This window comes from Cinclus cinclus, chromosome 1 (assembly GCF_963662255.1).
Source record: "Cinclus cinclus chromosome 1, bCinCin1.1, whole genome shotgun sequence".
NCBI classification, from domain to species: Eukaryota; Metazoa; Chordata; class Aves; order Passeriformes; family Cinclidae; genus Cinclus; species Cinclus cinclus.
The window spans coordinates 44,379,672-44,396,579 of record NC_085046.1 but is presented as its reverse complement, the minus strand read 5'-3'; the positions used below and the strand labels follow the sequence as shown (position 1 = coordinate 44,396,579).

Genomic DNA, 16,908 nt, shown 5'->3' with positions numbered 1-16,908 from the left:
TAATGCTTTTTTCTCATTCCACTTTTGTGTAAGCACAAAAACATTTTTTATTTCAGAGATATTACTTTGAGAGAAAAAAATTGGAATGATTGTCAGTAAATAAAACACAGTAGATGCATTTTTAACTCAGACTTGATAATTTAAAATATCCTTATTTTTCTCAATGAATGCATATAAAAATTAATTTTAATTATCATAACAATGGGGCCAAAAAGTTAAAATGAAAATTAATTTTCCTTTCTAGCCCATCAATTTAAATGTCACTGGTCTTGGATTTAACTTGGTTTTTGAAGTATATGGATACTTCTAAAAATGCTAAATTCCATTTGTTAATGACTTATATGTTCAAATTAAAAAGAACAAGTACTGGAAACATTTTGAACAAAATAATATTACAGTTCAATGTAAAACTACTTCAATCTACTGCTTTCAAATACAAAAGCTGACTAGGATTTGTGATGTTTTGTGATGGAAACTCTGAAGCTAGGAAAACTATTGCTAAGCATATTAGAACTTACCACCCAAACAAACACCTGAAGCCAAAAGCTATATGGACATCGCAGAATTACTTATGAGTACTTTAACTTTAAAAAGTTAAATATCAGAAAAAATCTGCCCCATAAAAGAGCATACTTAAATTGTGACCTGGAATTCAATTGTTGCGAAACTGTCAGTATTGAAAGACTTTGACCAAACTTCAGTGACTATAACCGTGCAAGGTCTTTTGCCCTACTTTGGAACTTGACAAAACAAACAGCAAACCCAAGGTAACAACAATAACTTTTGAGTTCAGCTTTCACTAGAGAATGGCAATGTTAAGCAACATAGCAAGATAATCACAATCATTTCTAGTATTCATTAAGAAGAAAACAGAGGTACCTAAATCAGCAAAAAACTTCCTTAGTTGCATTTCCAAATGAGTCAGGTATTAACCACTAATTGTATCTTCCTACACCAGATCTGCACAGCACACAGGCATGTTTGAAGCTTGTGTTTAGCAGCTGGGTCTTACAATCAAACACCCGCTAAACTGAAGTTCTGACTTCACCTCACAAAGAAGAAATTATATCACATTCACACTTGAAACACACATTTAATAGCACATTCTGTCAAGATTTCACTATGCGTGCGTGTGTCACGTGCAGGAAAAGGACAGTAAAACCACTTAATCAGTCTTCTATTTAAGTTGACTACTGACCCTGTAATATCAAACAAGAACTAAAAATACTTTTCTTCTCCAAAGAAAATTACTTGCCCTTCATTACACACGTTCTTTAAGAACTGTAAGAAATCTCAAATTAATCCCATTTCAATAAATTCTTTTTTGAAAAAAGATCTCTAAGTATCAGTTGTATTATTTAATATTAATTGCAGTAATTACATTTCAGGAAAAGCAAATGTGTCAACAGTTTCTTCTTTCTACATACACAAGAAGTATGACAGTGACTACTTGATTCTATGAAAAAGAGAGAAAAATGCTGGTTTTATCATTGGTAGCCACAGATTAGTAAAGATCAGAACTTCAACTACTTAGAATAAGCTTATAAATTTATACATTTAATTAATTGATTATATTAACACCTTTTATGTATGAGTTAAAAATAAAGCAGGGTTCAAAACAAAAAATGCTGTGAAAACTTCTGACATAAATAGTAAAAGCATTAAAAAAACTCCCCGCTGGAAAAAAAAAAGGAAGTTACCTCAGAAACAGGTACATTTTCTCCAAGTTCAGATGTGTGTAACGCCAGTAAACCAATCACTCGAGCAACATTAGCACGTCTGTGTATCAAATAAATATTTTGTAGGTGAAGGAAATATATATACAAATTACTACAAAAATAATTATATCTTGTTTATATTCTACACAGATTGCTAAGGGCAGAAAAATTTGACATCCTATTTACAGTTCAGATTTTCTTCTTATTTCTATTTTCTTTGTATCGACAGTTTATATCAGTGTTTCAGCCTAATTTAATAGTAAATATATCCATAAAGATATTTCTTTCCTCTAGCTCTGAAGTGTGAAGGTTCTTTAGTTTGTTAGGATTACTAATAGTCACACTCATGTTCAAATTTTATATAATAAAGAAAACCCCTACAGATAATTTAAGACTTTGCAGGAGAGCTGACAAAAAGAAATTAAGTATCAGCAAACCACTTTTGAATGTTTCACTGAAGGAAAAAAAATAGAATCATAAAAATCAACATTTATGAAACAAACAGCAGAGGGCACTATCACACTGAACTATTCCTGACAGGTGTCCAGGAGAAAATAGTTACCATTATAGTTATTTTACTCTATTGCGGTATGGAATTACTTTATTCAGAGATTTTAAGTAACTCTGTTTTATACACTAGGTTTTATAATAGCTAGAGAAAATTTTAGAGAGTTTCTATAATCTTTGGTAATGTAGAATAGCAATATATTAATTCAATGCTGAAGAAATTCCGTTTTATATCATCATACTGCCAGTCAGATACCACAGCAGTCTGACAAGCTAAAAAACTTCTCAAATAACCTATTTAAAAATATCTTTAATAAAATTTAGTGACAAGTCTGTATTTGAACATATTAATTTAAAATACTTGTTACTTACATATCCCAGTTTGCGGCTGCACGCAACTGCTGTATCAGTATCGGAAACTGTAATTTAAAGAAGATAAACATCAGTGAATTTCAATGATCTGATAGTTCTAAATTATAAACAAGAAATAAAAATATCAGTCATTTCATAAAAATATATTTAGATAACATTTGCTAAGAGTATTATCACAGACAAATGCTGCAGATAATGTGCAACACTGATTAAAAAAATAAAAGAAAAAGCCTGAATGGAAAAATACAAAATACAAATATTTTTCTATATTTTTACCTTAAACTAAACTACAAAATATCTATCTGAATGTCAGAATTTTTCATTCTGAGTAACATTATTTGGAGAAAAAAGGTCTGATATTTTCACCTCCAAGCAGAGATCAGCATATAGCATAATAAAACAAATATTATTTTGTGAATCTGTATCAAAATAGTTGGCAAATACCAGAATAATGAATGTTAACATATATAATCAGCCATTTAAGAACCAAACTGCATAATTACTAACTCATTTCTAAAATGTTCTGTTAATTGGCTATTCAGTTATTTGATTACTGTTCCCCTTGCTCCAAATTCTCCAGTGATAATAGAATATACCTTCCAGCAATTCTATTTGCTGGTTTTCACAAGAATGCTATGGAGTAAGACCTGCCACTGCTTCCAACCTAAATGCTCTTCCATCCGGTTTTCTGGTAGTGCAATTTTGTCTTTAGCATCTTATATCTAACAATAACACATCTCAGTTTTTAAGTTAGGTACCTTATTACAAATGTAGGAGAGCAAAGTAGTTTACTTCCTATTAAATAAAATGAAAAATGTTCCACTTAGGATAGTTTCTGTGACACCTTTATATAAGGGCAGGGGTGGGGAAGGAAGTCTGTTTCTCTTCTGCACATGCAAGACTTGAAGAAATATGTTAAACCACTACAGAGCATACAAGTAAAATTGTTTGTCTGGTAGAAAATAGTTTTTAAAGTGTGAAACCACAGATTCTTCAGAGAGCATATGCACTGCCTGAAGCCCCGTTTACTGAAAGTTCTACTGCCTGTTCTTTAAAAAGCTTTCTTGCTATTCTTCATAGACATACGACCAAATAAACTTAACCATTAATATATGAACTCTTTACAGTATCCTAGGCCACTTAGCAAAGACTAATTTCTCATCATACATTATTTTATACTCTTCATCAAGGTCAGTTTTTACCCCAACATTTTCCCTAATACAACAAAACTATATGTAAACCCATCTGAAATCTAAGACAAAGAGTTAGATTCCCTCAGCTCTTTTAAAAAACCTAACATGGAATTAATTCTTTTTTTTTTTTAATTTCAACCAACATCATATTTTTGCCAGCACACCAATGATTTTTTCAAACATAACTAAAAGCAGCTAAATTTTGATGCAATGGCAAATATGTAAACCATGCTGATTACTTCAAAGCTTTATTACTTACCAGCTGAGAGCTAATTAGCCTGTTTGCAATCTCCTTGTGGACAACCAAAGTGCACAGATAGTACAGTAAGTTCAGTTTAGAACGTGCTGCTCCTGTATTCTTCTCGCTAGCATCAAGCAGGGAACATACTCTTTTTAAGAAGTTATTCCAGTCCACTTCTTTCATAGATGACAACTTCTCAACTAACCATAAGAGGAAAACAAATAGTTAATGGATTTTTGATGTAGCTTTAACACACTACAAGGTAACATAACCATGAATAAGTAAGTTCTAAAGTCTGAATCTAATTTATATTTCAGGACTTAAAATACTAAAGAAGCATGTTAGAATTCATGTCTGAAGATTACAGAAATCAAAACAGAAGGAAGAAGAGAAATAAAGGACAAAAATTCAGAAATAAAAGCCTCAAAACATTTTTGAAAGTGCAAACCCGCTAAATCCTTCATTTAAAGAAATATTTATTTGCATTATGTTTAGGAAAAGAAGCAGTAATAATTCTTAATAAGTAAGTGCAGTTTTCTGTAAGCAAATTTGAGGCAAAACCTAATGAAAATCAGTGAAATCTGCTCACAATAAATAAACTGAAAACATGCATAATCACTCATACAGGAAGGTATCCACCTAGCTAAGCCTTAGCAAATCAGGACATGGAAGACTTCTGAAGGAGCACAAAGCAATCAAGTCACATGGACAATTAACATATATCCTGTGGTTCAATTCATTGACCACTTCACATAAATTGAGATTTTTTTCAGACTTCCTTATCAATCCCAACAGTTAATTTCAATCTAGCAGCCATACATTCCCCTCAGTTTTAGTAGCTATTTATTAATAACTTATCTGCCATCCGGATATGCTCCAGTATAGACAATTTAAAAGCATGTTTTCTGTCTTTTATGCCAATTTTACATTTAAATAACAACACCTTGTAATGCAAGAAAATATATATTAGTAGGGGTGAAAACAGGTTTGGATTTCAGGTATTCATTTAAATTTTTCCGTATTATCTTTAATCATTACTGATGAGCAGCATCAAATTCAGAATCTACAACAATCAGAAAGTTGTCCAGAAGAAAGTTACAACTCTGAAAGCATTATAACAATAAAAAACACTGTCCCATATTAAATAAATACTGACAACAGTAAAACATATCAGAACATCAATGTGATAACTACTTAAATGTAATATGAAACATAATACTCCCCTTAGAGAGTAAAATCTGATCATTTTTAGATGAATAAAATTAAAAATATTTTCAGTTACAATCTTCACTGGGAGATTGAGGGACATTGTGTTCCTTTCCAAATATAAAATTTCTTCAACAAATTAACTCTTCAAAATACATACTTTAGAGAAAGAAAAAATAAACTCTTATGCCTAGGAAGAGGTGCTGTGTGAGCTCTGGAAGGACTAGATATCTGGCTGATATCCCTCTTCAAGCACAGTCCAGTATTTCCCTTAAAGACTGGCGAAAGTGTTCCAGGGGAAGAAATGTTACACTCATGACAATGAGCTGACAGTTTTCAGAAATATTTCAGACATTTTAAATTAAAAACAACAAAAAGACAAACCCCAAACAATTTCACATTAACTTTTGGGACATGAGTGTCATAACATTTCATGATTAAAGGTGGGACTGGCAAGGCTGCCTAGTATTGTGGCTGATCAACACTGCACTTTTTAAGATCCTGTTTCTACTTCCCCACCTGCATTTATCAAGTTTTAATATATTTGGTTGAATATTTCACTTTTGATCTCTCAGTTGGAAAAAAAATGCTGGTTTTCCCACTCTAAACACTGATGACTGCCACATGGCGAAAGTTTTGAGTACAGGCCTGTAACTCAACAAAGCAGATGAAAAATGAGTATCATTCAAATGTTTGTACTTGAAAAGGTTAGTCAAAATTGGTCTAGCTAAAAACATTGCATACACAACTATAGTTTCAGAAAAAATGAAGAGTTCTGAAACTGGGGACATGTATAATCTACAAGGCGAGGCTACAGGTCTTAAATAATGACTTATAGCAGCACATGCACAACTTGTTACAATCTTCAGCAGATCCATACCTGAATATGCTGGTATATGTAAAGTTTTCGGGTCAAATCTAACTGGTACTTGCTTCATTATCTGGAAAAAATCCAAACACATTTCAATTAGTTTTAATACATTTCTAGAAAATCTCTAAGTAGTTGAATGTGAGAATACAAAGATGCAAAATTTGTACAGGATGGGTGTACACGCTACTGCTCATTACTGAGGAATTTTCCATTGTTTTCTGGTATGTATTTCTTCCAAGCAAGTATCTGAGATTTAACTCAATGTTTTTTGTATAATTATATTGCTAATATTTCCATTTAAGTGATTTTTAGAACAGGGTTGCAAAATCACAGGATTTTTTCAGTTTACGTTTTTATCTTGCTTGTCTGCAGAAAAATACTTGCATTTGGGTTTCAAAAGCTACCAAAAGAAACTATGCAGGTGACAGATCATAAAACAAAAAGTTTTAGCAATTCATTTCCATACAGTATATACATGTACTTATTAGACCATTCCTGAATATAAAAAGTCATAGTATCAACAGCTAATCATTCATAAAGTATAAGGATTTTTTTCCCCGCAAAACCATCATTTTCTTGTAGATCATTAAATTGGATAACTGCTCAGTACATGAGTGTTTGAGTGCAATTTTCATTAAATAAGGAACTTTAGAAAAGGTAATTGAGTAATGGAATTTAGCCATTGACAGATGAAGTCAACGTGTAAGTAGAGAGCTATTTTCTTTAAAAGGTCTTCAATTCCACAGATCTGCAGAACACAGCGAAAGTTTACAATTTAAGATGATCAGCTTTTAAGATTCTGCCAGCATCTAGCAAATCCCTTTTCAGGAGATTAAATTGCAAGCTCTTCAGATTTACCAGGTGTCAGTATCATCCTTTAGAGTGAGAAGCAGACTAAAGAGTCATCACCAAGCAGACAGTGACTCTGATCACATGTCCCTGGAACTTATTGAGCTATTCTGCATTAATTCTAAGTCTGGCATTGCATGGTATAAAGATTAGCCTACATGTGCAGTTGAATATGTGCACCTACCCTTAATCTCATCTCTTATACTTGTAGTAAGAAGAGAAGCAGTGAAAGGCTAAGGCTTTATGTCAGAGTCCTGAGACAGAAATGAGAAATTAACAGTGGTAGTATTCAAATAGATAATTACCTTTGAAAGTCTCCACTATGAACAATGTCTCCCATCCCAAACATATTAAAATAATATTATTTGGCAGTTACTTATCTAGCTGTGTAAGATTTCTAGTTTCTGAAAGTGTTAAGAAATCCATTAAAACAAACCAAAAGAATTGTTAATACTAAAGCAATAGAGCAACTAAAAGCTGTGAGACACTGCTAATGAGTTTAGATGCTCACTTCCAATGAAAAATCTTGTATTCCCCATATCAGCAATTTACTGAGTAAAGTTGCTAAGACTGCTTAATGTTTTCTGGCATAGAAACAAAAGGAAGACTAAAGGGGCTCTTGCCTATCATTCTTTCTGCCAATACATCTGCCTATAAATGCACATTACACTGTCACCACAGTGCAGAGCACTGATTCTTTTCTTGTTTGCTCTTTACTGTCAAACTTGAGTGTGAATTCCCTGCTCAGGATACTCATTGCAAACTGTTAGCACATTAGAATAGAATGAACATTTGTTGTAACCTCAAGTGTTTTTTAAGAGAGAATATCAGGTCATGCTGAAAAGAAACCTTATCACAGTTGAAGTCTAAAGAGTAATAAATGTTATGCTCTAAAAGTCTAACTTCTAGATTAGAAGGCTTCATAGATGGCTTCATTTTGGATATAACAAACCAAAGGCTGGTGTTCATTTAAGTCACAGATATCAAAGCAAGTTATCAGTAAACAAATTACAAAAGCACTGAACACAGCATTTAGTAGCTTCTATTTCTTGTAAGACATTATTTAATATTATTATTCAATCCCAAAAATAACTCATTTGTCCAAATTACCAACACAATAGGATTATAAAGACTGCCAAAAAACTGCATGGGAGCTTGCCAGATAACTGGGTGGAACTGCTTAAAAATGAGAACTATAAAATACAGGATAGGAGCTTCACCCTGATTAAAAATTAATCTGCAAAAATAGTCTCAAACACAAGTTCCTGAATCTTTTATTTTGCTATACCTTTGGATTGTCAATGATTGGTGTCACGCTAAGATCAGATTCAGTGTAAATGAGCTCTTTCAGTTTTGACTCCATATCCTGCTGACTTGAGCACACATTTTCAGCCTAGAACAAGAACAAAATTTTTAAAAAAAATTTATGTACCGAAGAAAGAGTTAATTCATATTTATTCACAAAATATTTAATTTCAAATTACACGAAGCAGCCTGGCCATGGAAACATATTCTGACTTGCTTTCTATTTATGTAGTAGCAGATAGGACCAACTAGCAGAAGAAAAAGCATTAGGTCAAAATGTAGACTGAGAAGAAAGAAGATAACTTGCCTTCTATGCACTACGGCAAAAAAAAAAAAAAAAAAAAAAAAAAAAAAAAAAAAAAAAAAAGACTAAGAATCTTTCTCAACTCCTGCATCTGAAGTTCAGCAAATACTCGTTTCAAACAACTTGCACACTTAATTATAGAAGGATAAAAAAGAAAGTTAACTTTGCCACAGACTCCAGGCTAATATTTTAACTGTAGAGATACCATCATCCCTCAATATCAACTTCTTACTCACTTTTTTCAAGCACGCATCTCCTTGTGAAGAATTTTTAATTGGGACAGTAGTAGTATCACATACTTCTACTGCAGAGTTAGTTCTAGGCGTGGGACGAGAACTTCAGCAAAAGAAAGAAAAAAAAATAAAAACCAGTAAGGACTACAGATTAAGTTTCATTGCAAACTACTTTTTTGTTGCTCTTTTGAAACTTTCATGCCATACAGCAAATTTTCAAAGCGGGAAATATAAATGACACTATGTTCTGCCCAAACCATTAATTAAACATGAATTTTTTGTCTTTAAATATGATCTGGCAAGGTTAGGATTTCTTTACAACTTAGAAATCAGAACATGGTATTTTATTATAATTATTAAATGAAAGTAATTTATTTTCTCAGCCATAATGACTCTACAAACTGGAGGTTAAACCATTATTAACTTAACTCCTAATAACAAAAAGCATACAAAGCAAATTAAGTGACAAAATACTCCAATTTATTTTATGTTATTCTTTCCTGACTTTTGAGTTTTGGCAAAGTAATGGGAGTTAAAACTTTCTAAATTTTGTGTAGCATTATGAACTGGGTTTACCCGTTACTTTTTCTTTTTAAAATCCTGTCTGCTGATTGGAAAATTCAGAAAGGAGATACCAGAATACTGCCAAGTTGCAATTGCCATAATGCTGCTAGTGAACTTTGATATTACAGTACACAATAATTTAAATTAAAACCTTTGAAATCAACTTTAGAACTATAATTGGCAGGCCAGGTAACTAGTTAAATCAACAACTTCAAATGAACATGTTTTCTTGACTAGCAGAAAGTAAGACACATTTAGTTGCAAATCAGATTTAGAAAAAACAACTAAACTAAAAAAAATACATGATTGTATTTTTGCTTATGATTCTAAGTTGATACATGCTTAAAACACGTTGATTTGTTAATTTTTTTCCAATTAATTCAACCAATTTGCTTTCACATATGTTTGAGATACAGATAACAGAGAACTAATTTTTCAGTTCTCAGATGAACAAGAGATTGCTGAATTAAACTAGTTAGAATGAATGAGATCTATTCCATTTGCACAAGCAGAAGAAGCCACTGCTGCTAAAAGCTGATTAACCACTCCAGCAGCCGACTAAATTCTGGTGCCAAGTGCCAGGTAAGCAAGTTTCCTTCACTTCAATGCTTTAATACTTTACTAGACATCACATATACTGCTTTCAGAAGTTGTATCATTGAAGCAATGAGAATTTCAGACCAGATTTTTAAAATTACATTTGCATTACATTCCAAATTTTGCATTTAAATTAATGTACTTATAAATAGATCACATTTATAAAAATATTATCTGGATTCCATGCTATACCATTTTTAATATAACTGTAGACTTTCTTTTGAGCAGCTTGCTAAATCAAATGCTACTTGAAATTACCAAAAATATATGCTCAGCTGTGATGATAAAAGTCATAAATGAGACAAGACTACTTTATTAAAACCAACTAAAATAACTTTTATACACAGTACGATGTACAAAAGCCCTATTTCAGGTTATGCGAGAAACTTAAAAGACTATTTTCAAAGTGGAGTATTTCTGTTTGATGTTGATAAGGGAAGTATTTCACGAGACAATCTTCTTGGCTCGAAAGCTAGTAGAGTTTCAGAATCAAGCCTCAACTAAAACAAATCACTGTTAAATCAATCACTATTTTTTTACTTAATACCCATGTAGTACTCAATAGATGGCTACCAATACCTTGTGAAAAGCTGCAGGCAGAATTTATTAACAGATCATACGCTGAATGCTTATTCTTATGTATTTAAAGCAATCATACTCCAAGCAAAGAAAGAAAGAAAGAAAGAAAGAAAGAAAGATCTAACAAATTTTAGATCAGAGCTTTCTGTTTAGACAGTTAGGTAATCAAAAGTTTACTTTCAAAAATGAGATCAATGAAGTCTACTTTATTATCTACTTTTAACTACACACATGGCTTTCATAGCTCTTCAAATGTATTTTAATACTTATTAACTGGTAATAGAAAATTTAAAAGGAGAAGCAGACACAGTATTCGAGTCATAATAATAAAAAGTTTGAAGAGACAGTGGAGAAAAAAATCAACACCAAACATACAAGATTACAAGAAGGTTTTCACACCTGAGAAGAAATAAGGATTCATTTGATTCACCATCAACTACACTTCTGGGGCGCAATTCAGTCTGAGTTTCTACCAAAAAGAAAACATGAACATGCATTCAGAGATTAAAAGGAAATAAAACATAGGGAGTAAATATGTTGGTAGGGATTGATAAAATAACTAGAAAATAACATAATGAGCAATATTACCTATTTTGAATGAATCACTTGGTGTTTTAAGACCTGCCCTTGAGGATGACAGGTTATCTGGATTTTTATGAGCATCCACTGACTCTTTGGCACTTGAAGAAACTGATGACTCTGTGTCTTCTCTGCTGTTTAATAAATGATATTAATTACAGATTTCAAAAAAAAGAATGGATTATGAAAAAAAATCCATTATCTGTTGTAATTGTTAGCATACAGTTTAGCTGTAATTCTCTAGAACAATATACTCTTTAAATATGTGTTGCACATACTTTTTATATTGGTAATGGCAATGATGAAAAATAAGTTTATACAGCAAACAACTCGAAGAATATTAAAAATTCTGTATTTAGAACTTGAAAGACATTTTTTAAAAAGTTACATTATATAATACAAGAGATACTAAAGAAATACTAAAAGCATTACAGATATTTTAATCGTCACAGGAAAAAGTCACAACAGACCTATCTCCAAAAACAAAGTCTGTAGCCTAGATTAAAACCATGTTTTTATGTGTGTCATGATTTGCATGTCAGACTTGAATGCAATTTCATTGATTTTGGTTGTTTGGGTCTTTTTTTAACATGTCCTTATATTAGTCACATGATACTGGCTCATAAAACCTTAATAAAGGTTCTCCAGGATATCAAATAATAATCCAAGTCACACTGTGAAGAAAATAGATACATGGGCCTCAGAGCTGGAAAAGAGAGTATTGAGCTTCCTTTGCACGTCAAGCCAATGTTTTACATTTGTCATATTTGTCAATTAGTGCATACACCAGCAGACATTTCAGAGACCTTACAGAAACCTCAAGAGTATGGCCAAATAGCTCAATATTTTGTAGGAGATTAAGGTTTCTCTGGTTCTCGGAATATTCCCCAAAATTAGCACTATCAGGATGTTGACAGAAGTCTTGCTAAAACCTTGAATAAAATCTTAGTTTACAGTATAAACTTTAAATATTGATTTTTTTGCAAGTTAAAGCAGTAATAAAATTAGAAGTCAAAGAGTTCTATCTCACGCTATAAGAAACATTAATAACAAAAATACTGCAGTATTGGTATAAGAAATAGGTATTAAACAACATGAGAGAAAATTTTAAAGTAGCTACAACAAAAACACACACTATTCTAAAACTATTCTGACATTAGTTCCTCAGATTGGATTTGAAGTATATTTCAAATATTTAGAACAAAGTAACACAAAAAACAATGCTAAATGTCCTAATTCAAAATTAGAACCACAAAAACCAGCAAGGTAAAGAAAACTAAATTTCTAATAAATAAAAACCATTTTCACAAAAGGTTTCGGCATTTCTGTATATGTGGCAGTGTAGAGTATTAATAATTTACAAAAAAAAACCCCTACTATTAGATTAATCATGTCATAAGCAAAGAATATGGGTCAGCAGCATTTACAAGATTATAAGACTGAACCACAGCTCTAAGATGCTGCACTGATAGGCTTTGTGATGCTCTAAGCCTAATGCATAAAAACAAACAAAAAAATTACTAAAGATAAAACTGACCCAGAAGCTTTAAAAAAAATTGTAAGTCAGATTCATACAACAATATTATATAATATATAAACAAATAAATAAAAATGAGAGCATTTAGCTCAGAAGTGAATTTCAACATATTCTATAGCTAGCAGGAAAGAGTCTGTTGAAAGTGAACGGACAGTGCAGTACACTAATAGGATAATACAGTTCCTAAATATCCAAAATTGCCCACTGAATGGTGTAAAACTCCATTCTTTAATTCGTTAAAATTCTAAGAAAAGTTCAAAAGTTATACAATTTACAGATACTTTATCTTTGCTTATATTTACTAAAAGAAATCTTCCTTGAACAGTCAATACCTCAAGCTTTTGCCCTGTCTGTCTGTAGAACCACCACCACAATGGCTAAGGGATCCTTTCCAGAATGGATGCTGCAAAAGGTCTGTCCAATTCAGCCTTTGGAAAAGTAACAAACAGATTATAAAAGCAGTGGCTAAGTGCAACTCCACAGAGACATACCAGACTACATTTAAGCCAGTGATGCTAGAGCAGTTAATCCTATTGTTTGCTTTTATTTGGACAATAAGTAAGTTTTCTTACAGGGTAAACTTTCTGCCTTAAATCAGAATGGAAAATTCACACAACAGAAGTATGAAAATAAGAATGAAGGAAACTGCAGAGTCAATCCCACATGTAAATTATATGACATACCCTGTAACTTATAGCCCTGATTTATTTCAGAATGGGACAGTAACAGGTACAAGTTAAAGCCTAATAAAATACATGTACCCATTACTTTGGAAAAGCAAAACCATCCAATTCTTAACTGCTGTAGTGGTTTTGACATGCAAAACCAGCATAATTACCTATCATTCTGTTAAAAAGTTATCTATTTAGCACCAGGCACAAAAATAAAAAAACAAGATGCACTTAATGAAAACATTAATTCTATACATCTTCATCTAAGAAAAAACACAGTTCACTCTTCTTTATGAGGGATTAATCTTTTTTGCATTCTTTGTCATAGACAAAGTACTATACATACAGTATCATAATAGTTATTTTCTCCAGAGGTGACAACATAAACAGCTGTCATGGATTAGGCAGTTTACCTTTTCTGAGGATCCTTTTGAAGTAACCCATCAAGCAAACTCATGAAATGAGCAGAAGCCTTATGAAAAGCAGAACCTGTAAATAGAAGCACTTAAGATCAGTATTGGACAGCAAAAACAATCATCACCCAATGTAAATTACACTATTATTTACAGGTCATGGTAAAAATCTTTCTTGATAGTAATTTCATCAAAAACCAAATCTCAATTTATAAAGAATCTTAAAGAATCTTTGCATTTCAAAAAATCCTCAAAAAAAACCAATAAAAACAAACTACTAATGCTTGGTCATCAAACTAATATTTTTTTTTTTTTTTTTAATTTGTAACTTTAAAAAAAAAGCACCCTCCAATTATCAAATAGCCACCAGGAAGAAATCAAGTAGAGTTAAAATCTCCTTAAACTGTAAAAGAGTCATTAATGTATAAGGATCTCCGTGAATAACACTGATGCCCAGAATGAACAAGATCAAAAATTCCACCCCAGTAGGTAGATTTAGTGTTAACAATTCAAAGTAAATTATATATGTCTCTGTCAAAAGGGAAACAAGCACTCATACTATGAGTGAATTATCACAGGAAGGCACTGCTAACATTGACTTTGGACAACTAACTGATTCCTGCAACCAGCCTCAGAAGAAAAAGGGCAAATCAAAGCTTTAACTTTTTAAGTATTACAGTGATTTGATCCATTAAAGAGTAACAGAACTCCACCTACCCTCTGGTCCTGGTCTCAATGGATCTTCAGATAAAATTTTTTCAATTAATTCAGAATGGCACTCTGACAAGAATGGTGGTTTTCCTACAAACAGAAGTGTATTTCACAGATTAGGCAAACTTCAAAACGGTTTAAGTTGCAATGATTTATGATGAGCTCATTTTCCTGAGAGAGCATCCAAAGAAATAAACAACCTCAGTCTGAGTACTATTCATCAAGTTTTTTGGTCAATTTAAATTCCAAATCTTGGATTAAATTCTTTCATCACAAACAACCAAAGAAACCACGGGCAGAAGAGGCACCAAAGACAGCTTGATGGAGGTGACCATGATAGCCCTGTATGAATCAGACATGAGACAACCGGAAAAGGCAGAAATCTCAGTATCTGTGTTGCTGTATTGATCCAACAGATCAGTGTTTTACTTAAGGTTTAAGAAGGCTGCAGTGCAATTCTCTTCTGTGATGAAGCTTCCTTCTAGCTGAAGCAAATCGGTACTTTATGTGCAGGGAACCAAATTACTCTACGTCTAACACTGAGGCAATTTTCTCTTTCAAAGGTTAAAATACTGCACACAGAGTTTTATACCAAGGAGCTAAAAAACACTATACTGTCAGAATTTGAGGGCTGCCATAATTTTAAATAATAGTATTTAAAACCAAAATATTGGTTAGTATTGTTGTCAATAGGACCACTTAACAGTATTGTTTCACCTGATTATTGGACAAAGACTTTATTTTTTTTTTGTCTTTTAAGCACAGCTAGCATGTTCCTCAAGAAATCTTCAAAACCCGTCTCAAGTTTTTCCATGTCCTAACTTTCCTAGAAAGTTCATAAGAATTTACTCTGGGGTCATGACCTATGTTTCCATTATCACAGATATTAAATAAATATACAAACTTACAACCTGAGAACATTTCATAGAGTAAACATCCCAGGGACCACAGATCACTGGCTTTGCAGAAGTTGTCTCCTTTTATTGCCTCAGGAGCTGTGTATAACGGAAAGCCTACAAAATACAGAATATATAATTAATGCACTTTGATTATTCATTCAGCACTCATCCTTTTCAGTACTTCAAACTTTGTCCCCAAACTTCACTGAGTTACAGAATATTGTCACTCAACATACAAGAAAACTGAAATAGCAAATGTAAGTAGTTTCAAAGGAAATAACTTCTCTCCTATACTTTAACTGAATTATGTAGGATTATATATGCTATTTTGTTGTTTATTTCTGTTCTATTACTAAACTGACTTGTACCGCACTTTTCAAACACAGTGATTAGTGCAAAGAATGTTTTGATTTGCTTTAACAGCCTTCAGAGCCAAGCAATCTGAGCAGAATGGCAAACCATTCTCATGTGAGTAACAGTAATAATTATATTAGATTTGGGTTTTAATTTTTTAAGCAACCCCAAGAAATAAACCTTCATGAACTTAGAAAGCTCTGTTACAAAAAACAAGGTAGCTAGCCACTGAAACCACTGATCTAAATTGTTATGACTCTTTTCCCACTAAAATGCTATGACAGCATCACATATCAAGTTAATAGCAGCTGATTCACAAATCTCTTCTCTTTTGATACAGGAATAAAATATACAGATCTTATTTCTATAGTAGTTCCCATCAGTTCTCAAAAATCTCTAAAAAAAAAAAATTACACAAATTCAGTAAAAGTGCCAATTCCATAGTTCCTTAAAACGTTTATTTTGGGTCCTTTTCTTGTTGGATTTTATTTAAGTGACCAAAGATCGTTAACTTACATATCAGAACAGCTCGGAAGAGCAACAGGAAAGAGATTAGATTTGTATTTCTTCCTGAATAAAGACCCAATCTTGGTCTTACTGTTTCCAGTGTGGACTTTCAGCAGACAGCAAGGAAAGCTCTCTTTGTTCTCAGAAAATATTACCAAGCCTTCTGTTGCTTCTGATAAAAGTAACTGATATATGAGATATCATTAGCTTGGAAATAGAAGTCTGTGAGATGTTCCAAGAGAATGACTAATAAAATATTCAGAAGATTAAAAACAAGTTTCTGAATTTTTCTTATTCAATGGAAAAAAATAACACAGTACTTGCAGTCTACTGCATTTGTATGGATCTGCCTGTTGAAACTGAAGCACAGTAACTTTCTCAGACTTTAAAATGAAATTATCATTCTTTAAGGGAGTGAAAGAGTTGACCTCAAACAGAAGTACCCTGGACCACATGCATTAAAAAGGACAATGAAAGTACAGCAGTGCAGTGCCCAGTGAAAGATGCAGTAGTTCTGTGTAATACTTCCGAAAGTTTCTGTATTCTTTCAACCCTAACTTAATGGAATTTGGTTCCAGACCTTACAGAGAGCACCTGCAGCACAAACTTTTTAAAAGTCCATAACTAATTCCATAGCTCAATTTTTTCTGAGACAAAACAGGATTAATTCTTAATCAATTTTCTTTATCATAATGATT

General features: G+C 32.3%; 1 protein-coding gene across 2 annotated transcripts in view; it reads right to left on the bottom strand.

Moving 5' to 3' along the window:
• The window catches only part of ULK4 (unc-51 like kinase 4), a 209,244-nt gene that overhangs the window by 185,331 nt on the left and 7,005 nt on the right, over nucleotides 1-16,908 (bottom strand). For both annotated transcript variants that reach the window (XM_062496991.1, XM_062496998.1), the window contains exons 5-16: nucleotides 15,362-15,463; nucleotides 14,457-14,540; nucleotides 13,740-13,815; nucleotides 12,988-13,083; nucleotides 11,128-11,252; nucleotides 10,939-11,008; nucleotides 8,803-8,902; nucleotides 8,246-8,350; nucleotides 6,118-6,178; nucleotides 4,050-4,231; nucleotides 2,598-2,644; nucleotides 1,701-1,779 (exon numbers count right to left, since the gene is read on the bottom strand). In XM_062496991.1, coding sequence (XP_062352975.1) covers nucleotides 1,701-1,779; nucleotides 2,598-2,644; nucleotides 4,050-4,231; nucleotides 6,118-6,178; nucleotides 8,246-8,350; nucleotides 8,803-8,902; nucleotides 10,939-11,008; nucleotides 11,128-11,252; nucleotides 12,988-13,083; nucleotides 13,740-13,815; nucleotides 14,457-14,540; nucleotides 15,362-15,463 — 1,127 coding nt within the window. The remainder of the gene's footprint in view (nucleotides 1-1,700; nucleotides 1,780-2,597; nucleotides 2,645-4,049; nucleotides 4,232-6,117; nucleotides 6,179-8,245; nucleotides 8,351-8,802; nucleotides 8,903-10,938; nucleotides 11,009-11,127; nucleotides 11,253-12,987; nucleotides 13,084-13,739; nucleotides 13,816-14,456; nucleotides 14,541-15,361; nucleotides 15,464-16,908) is intronic.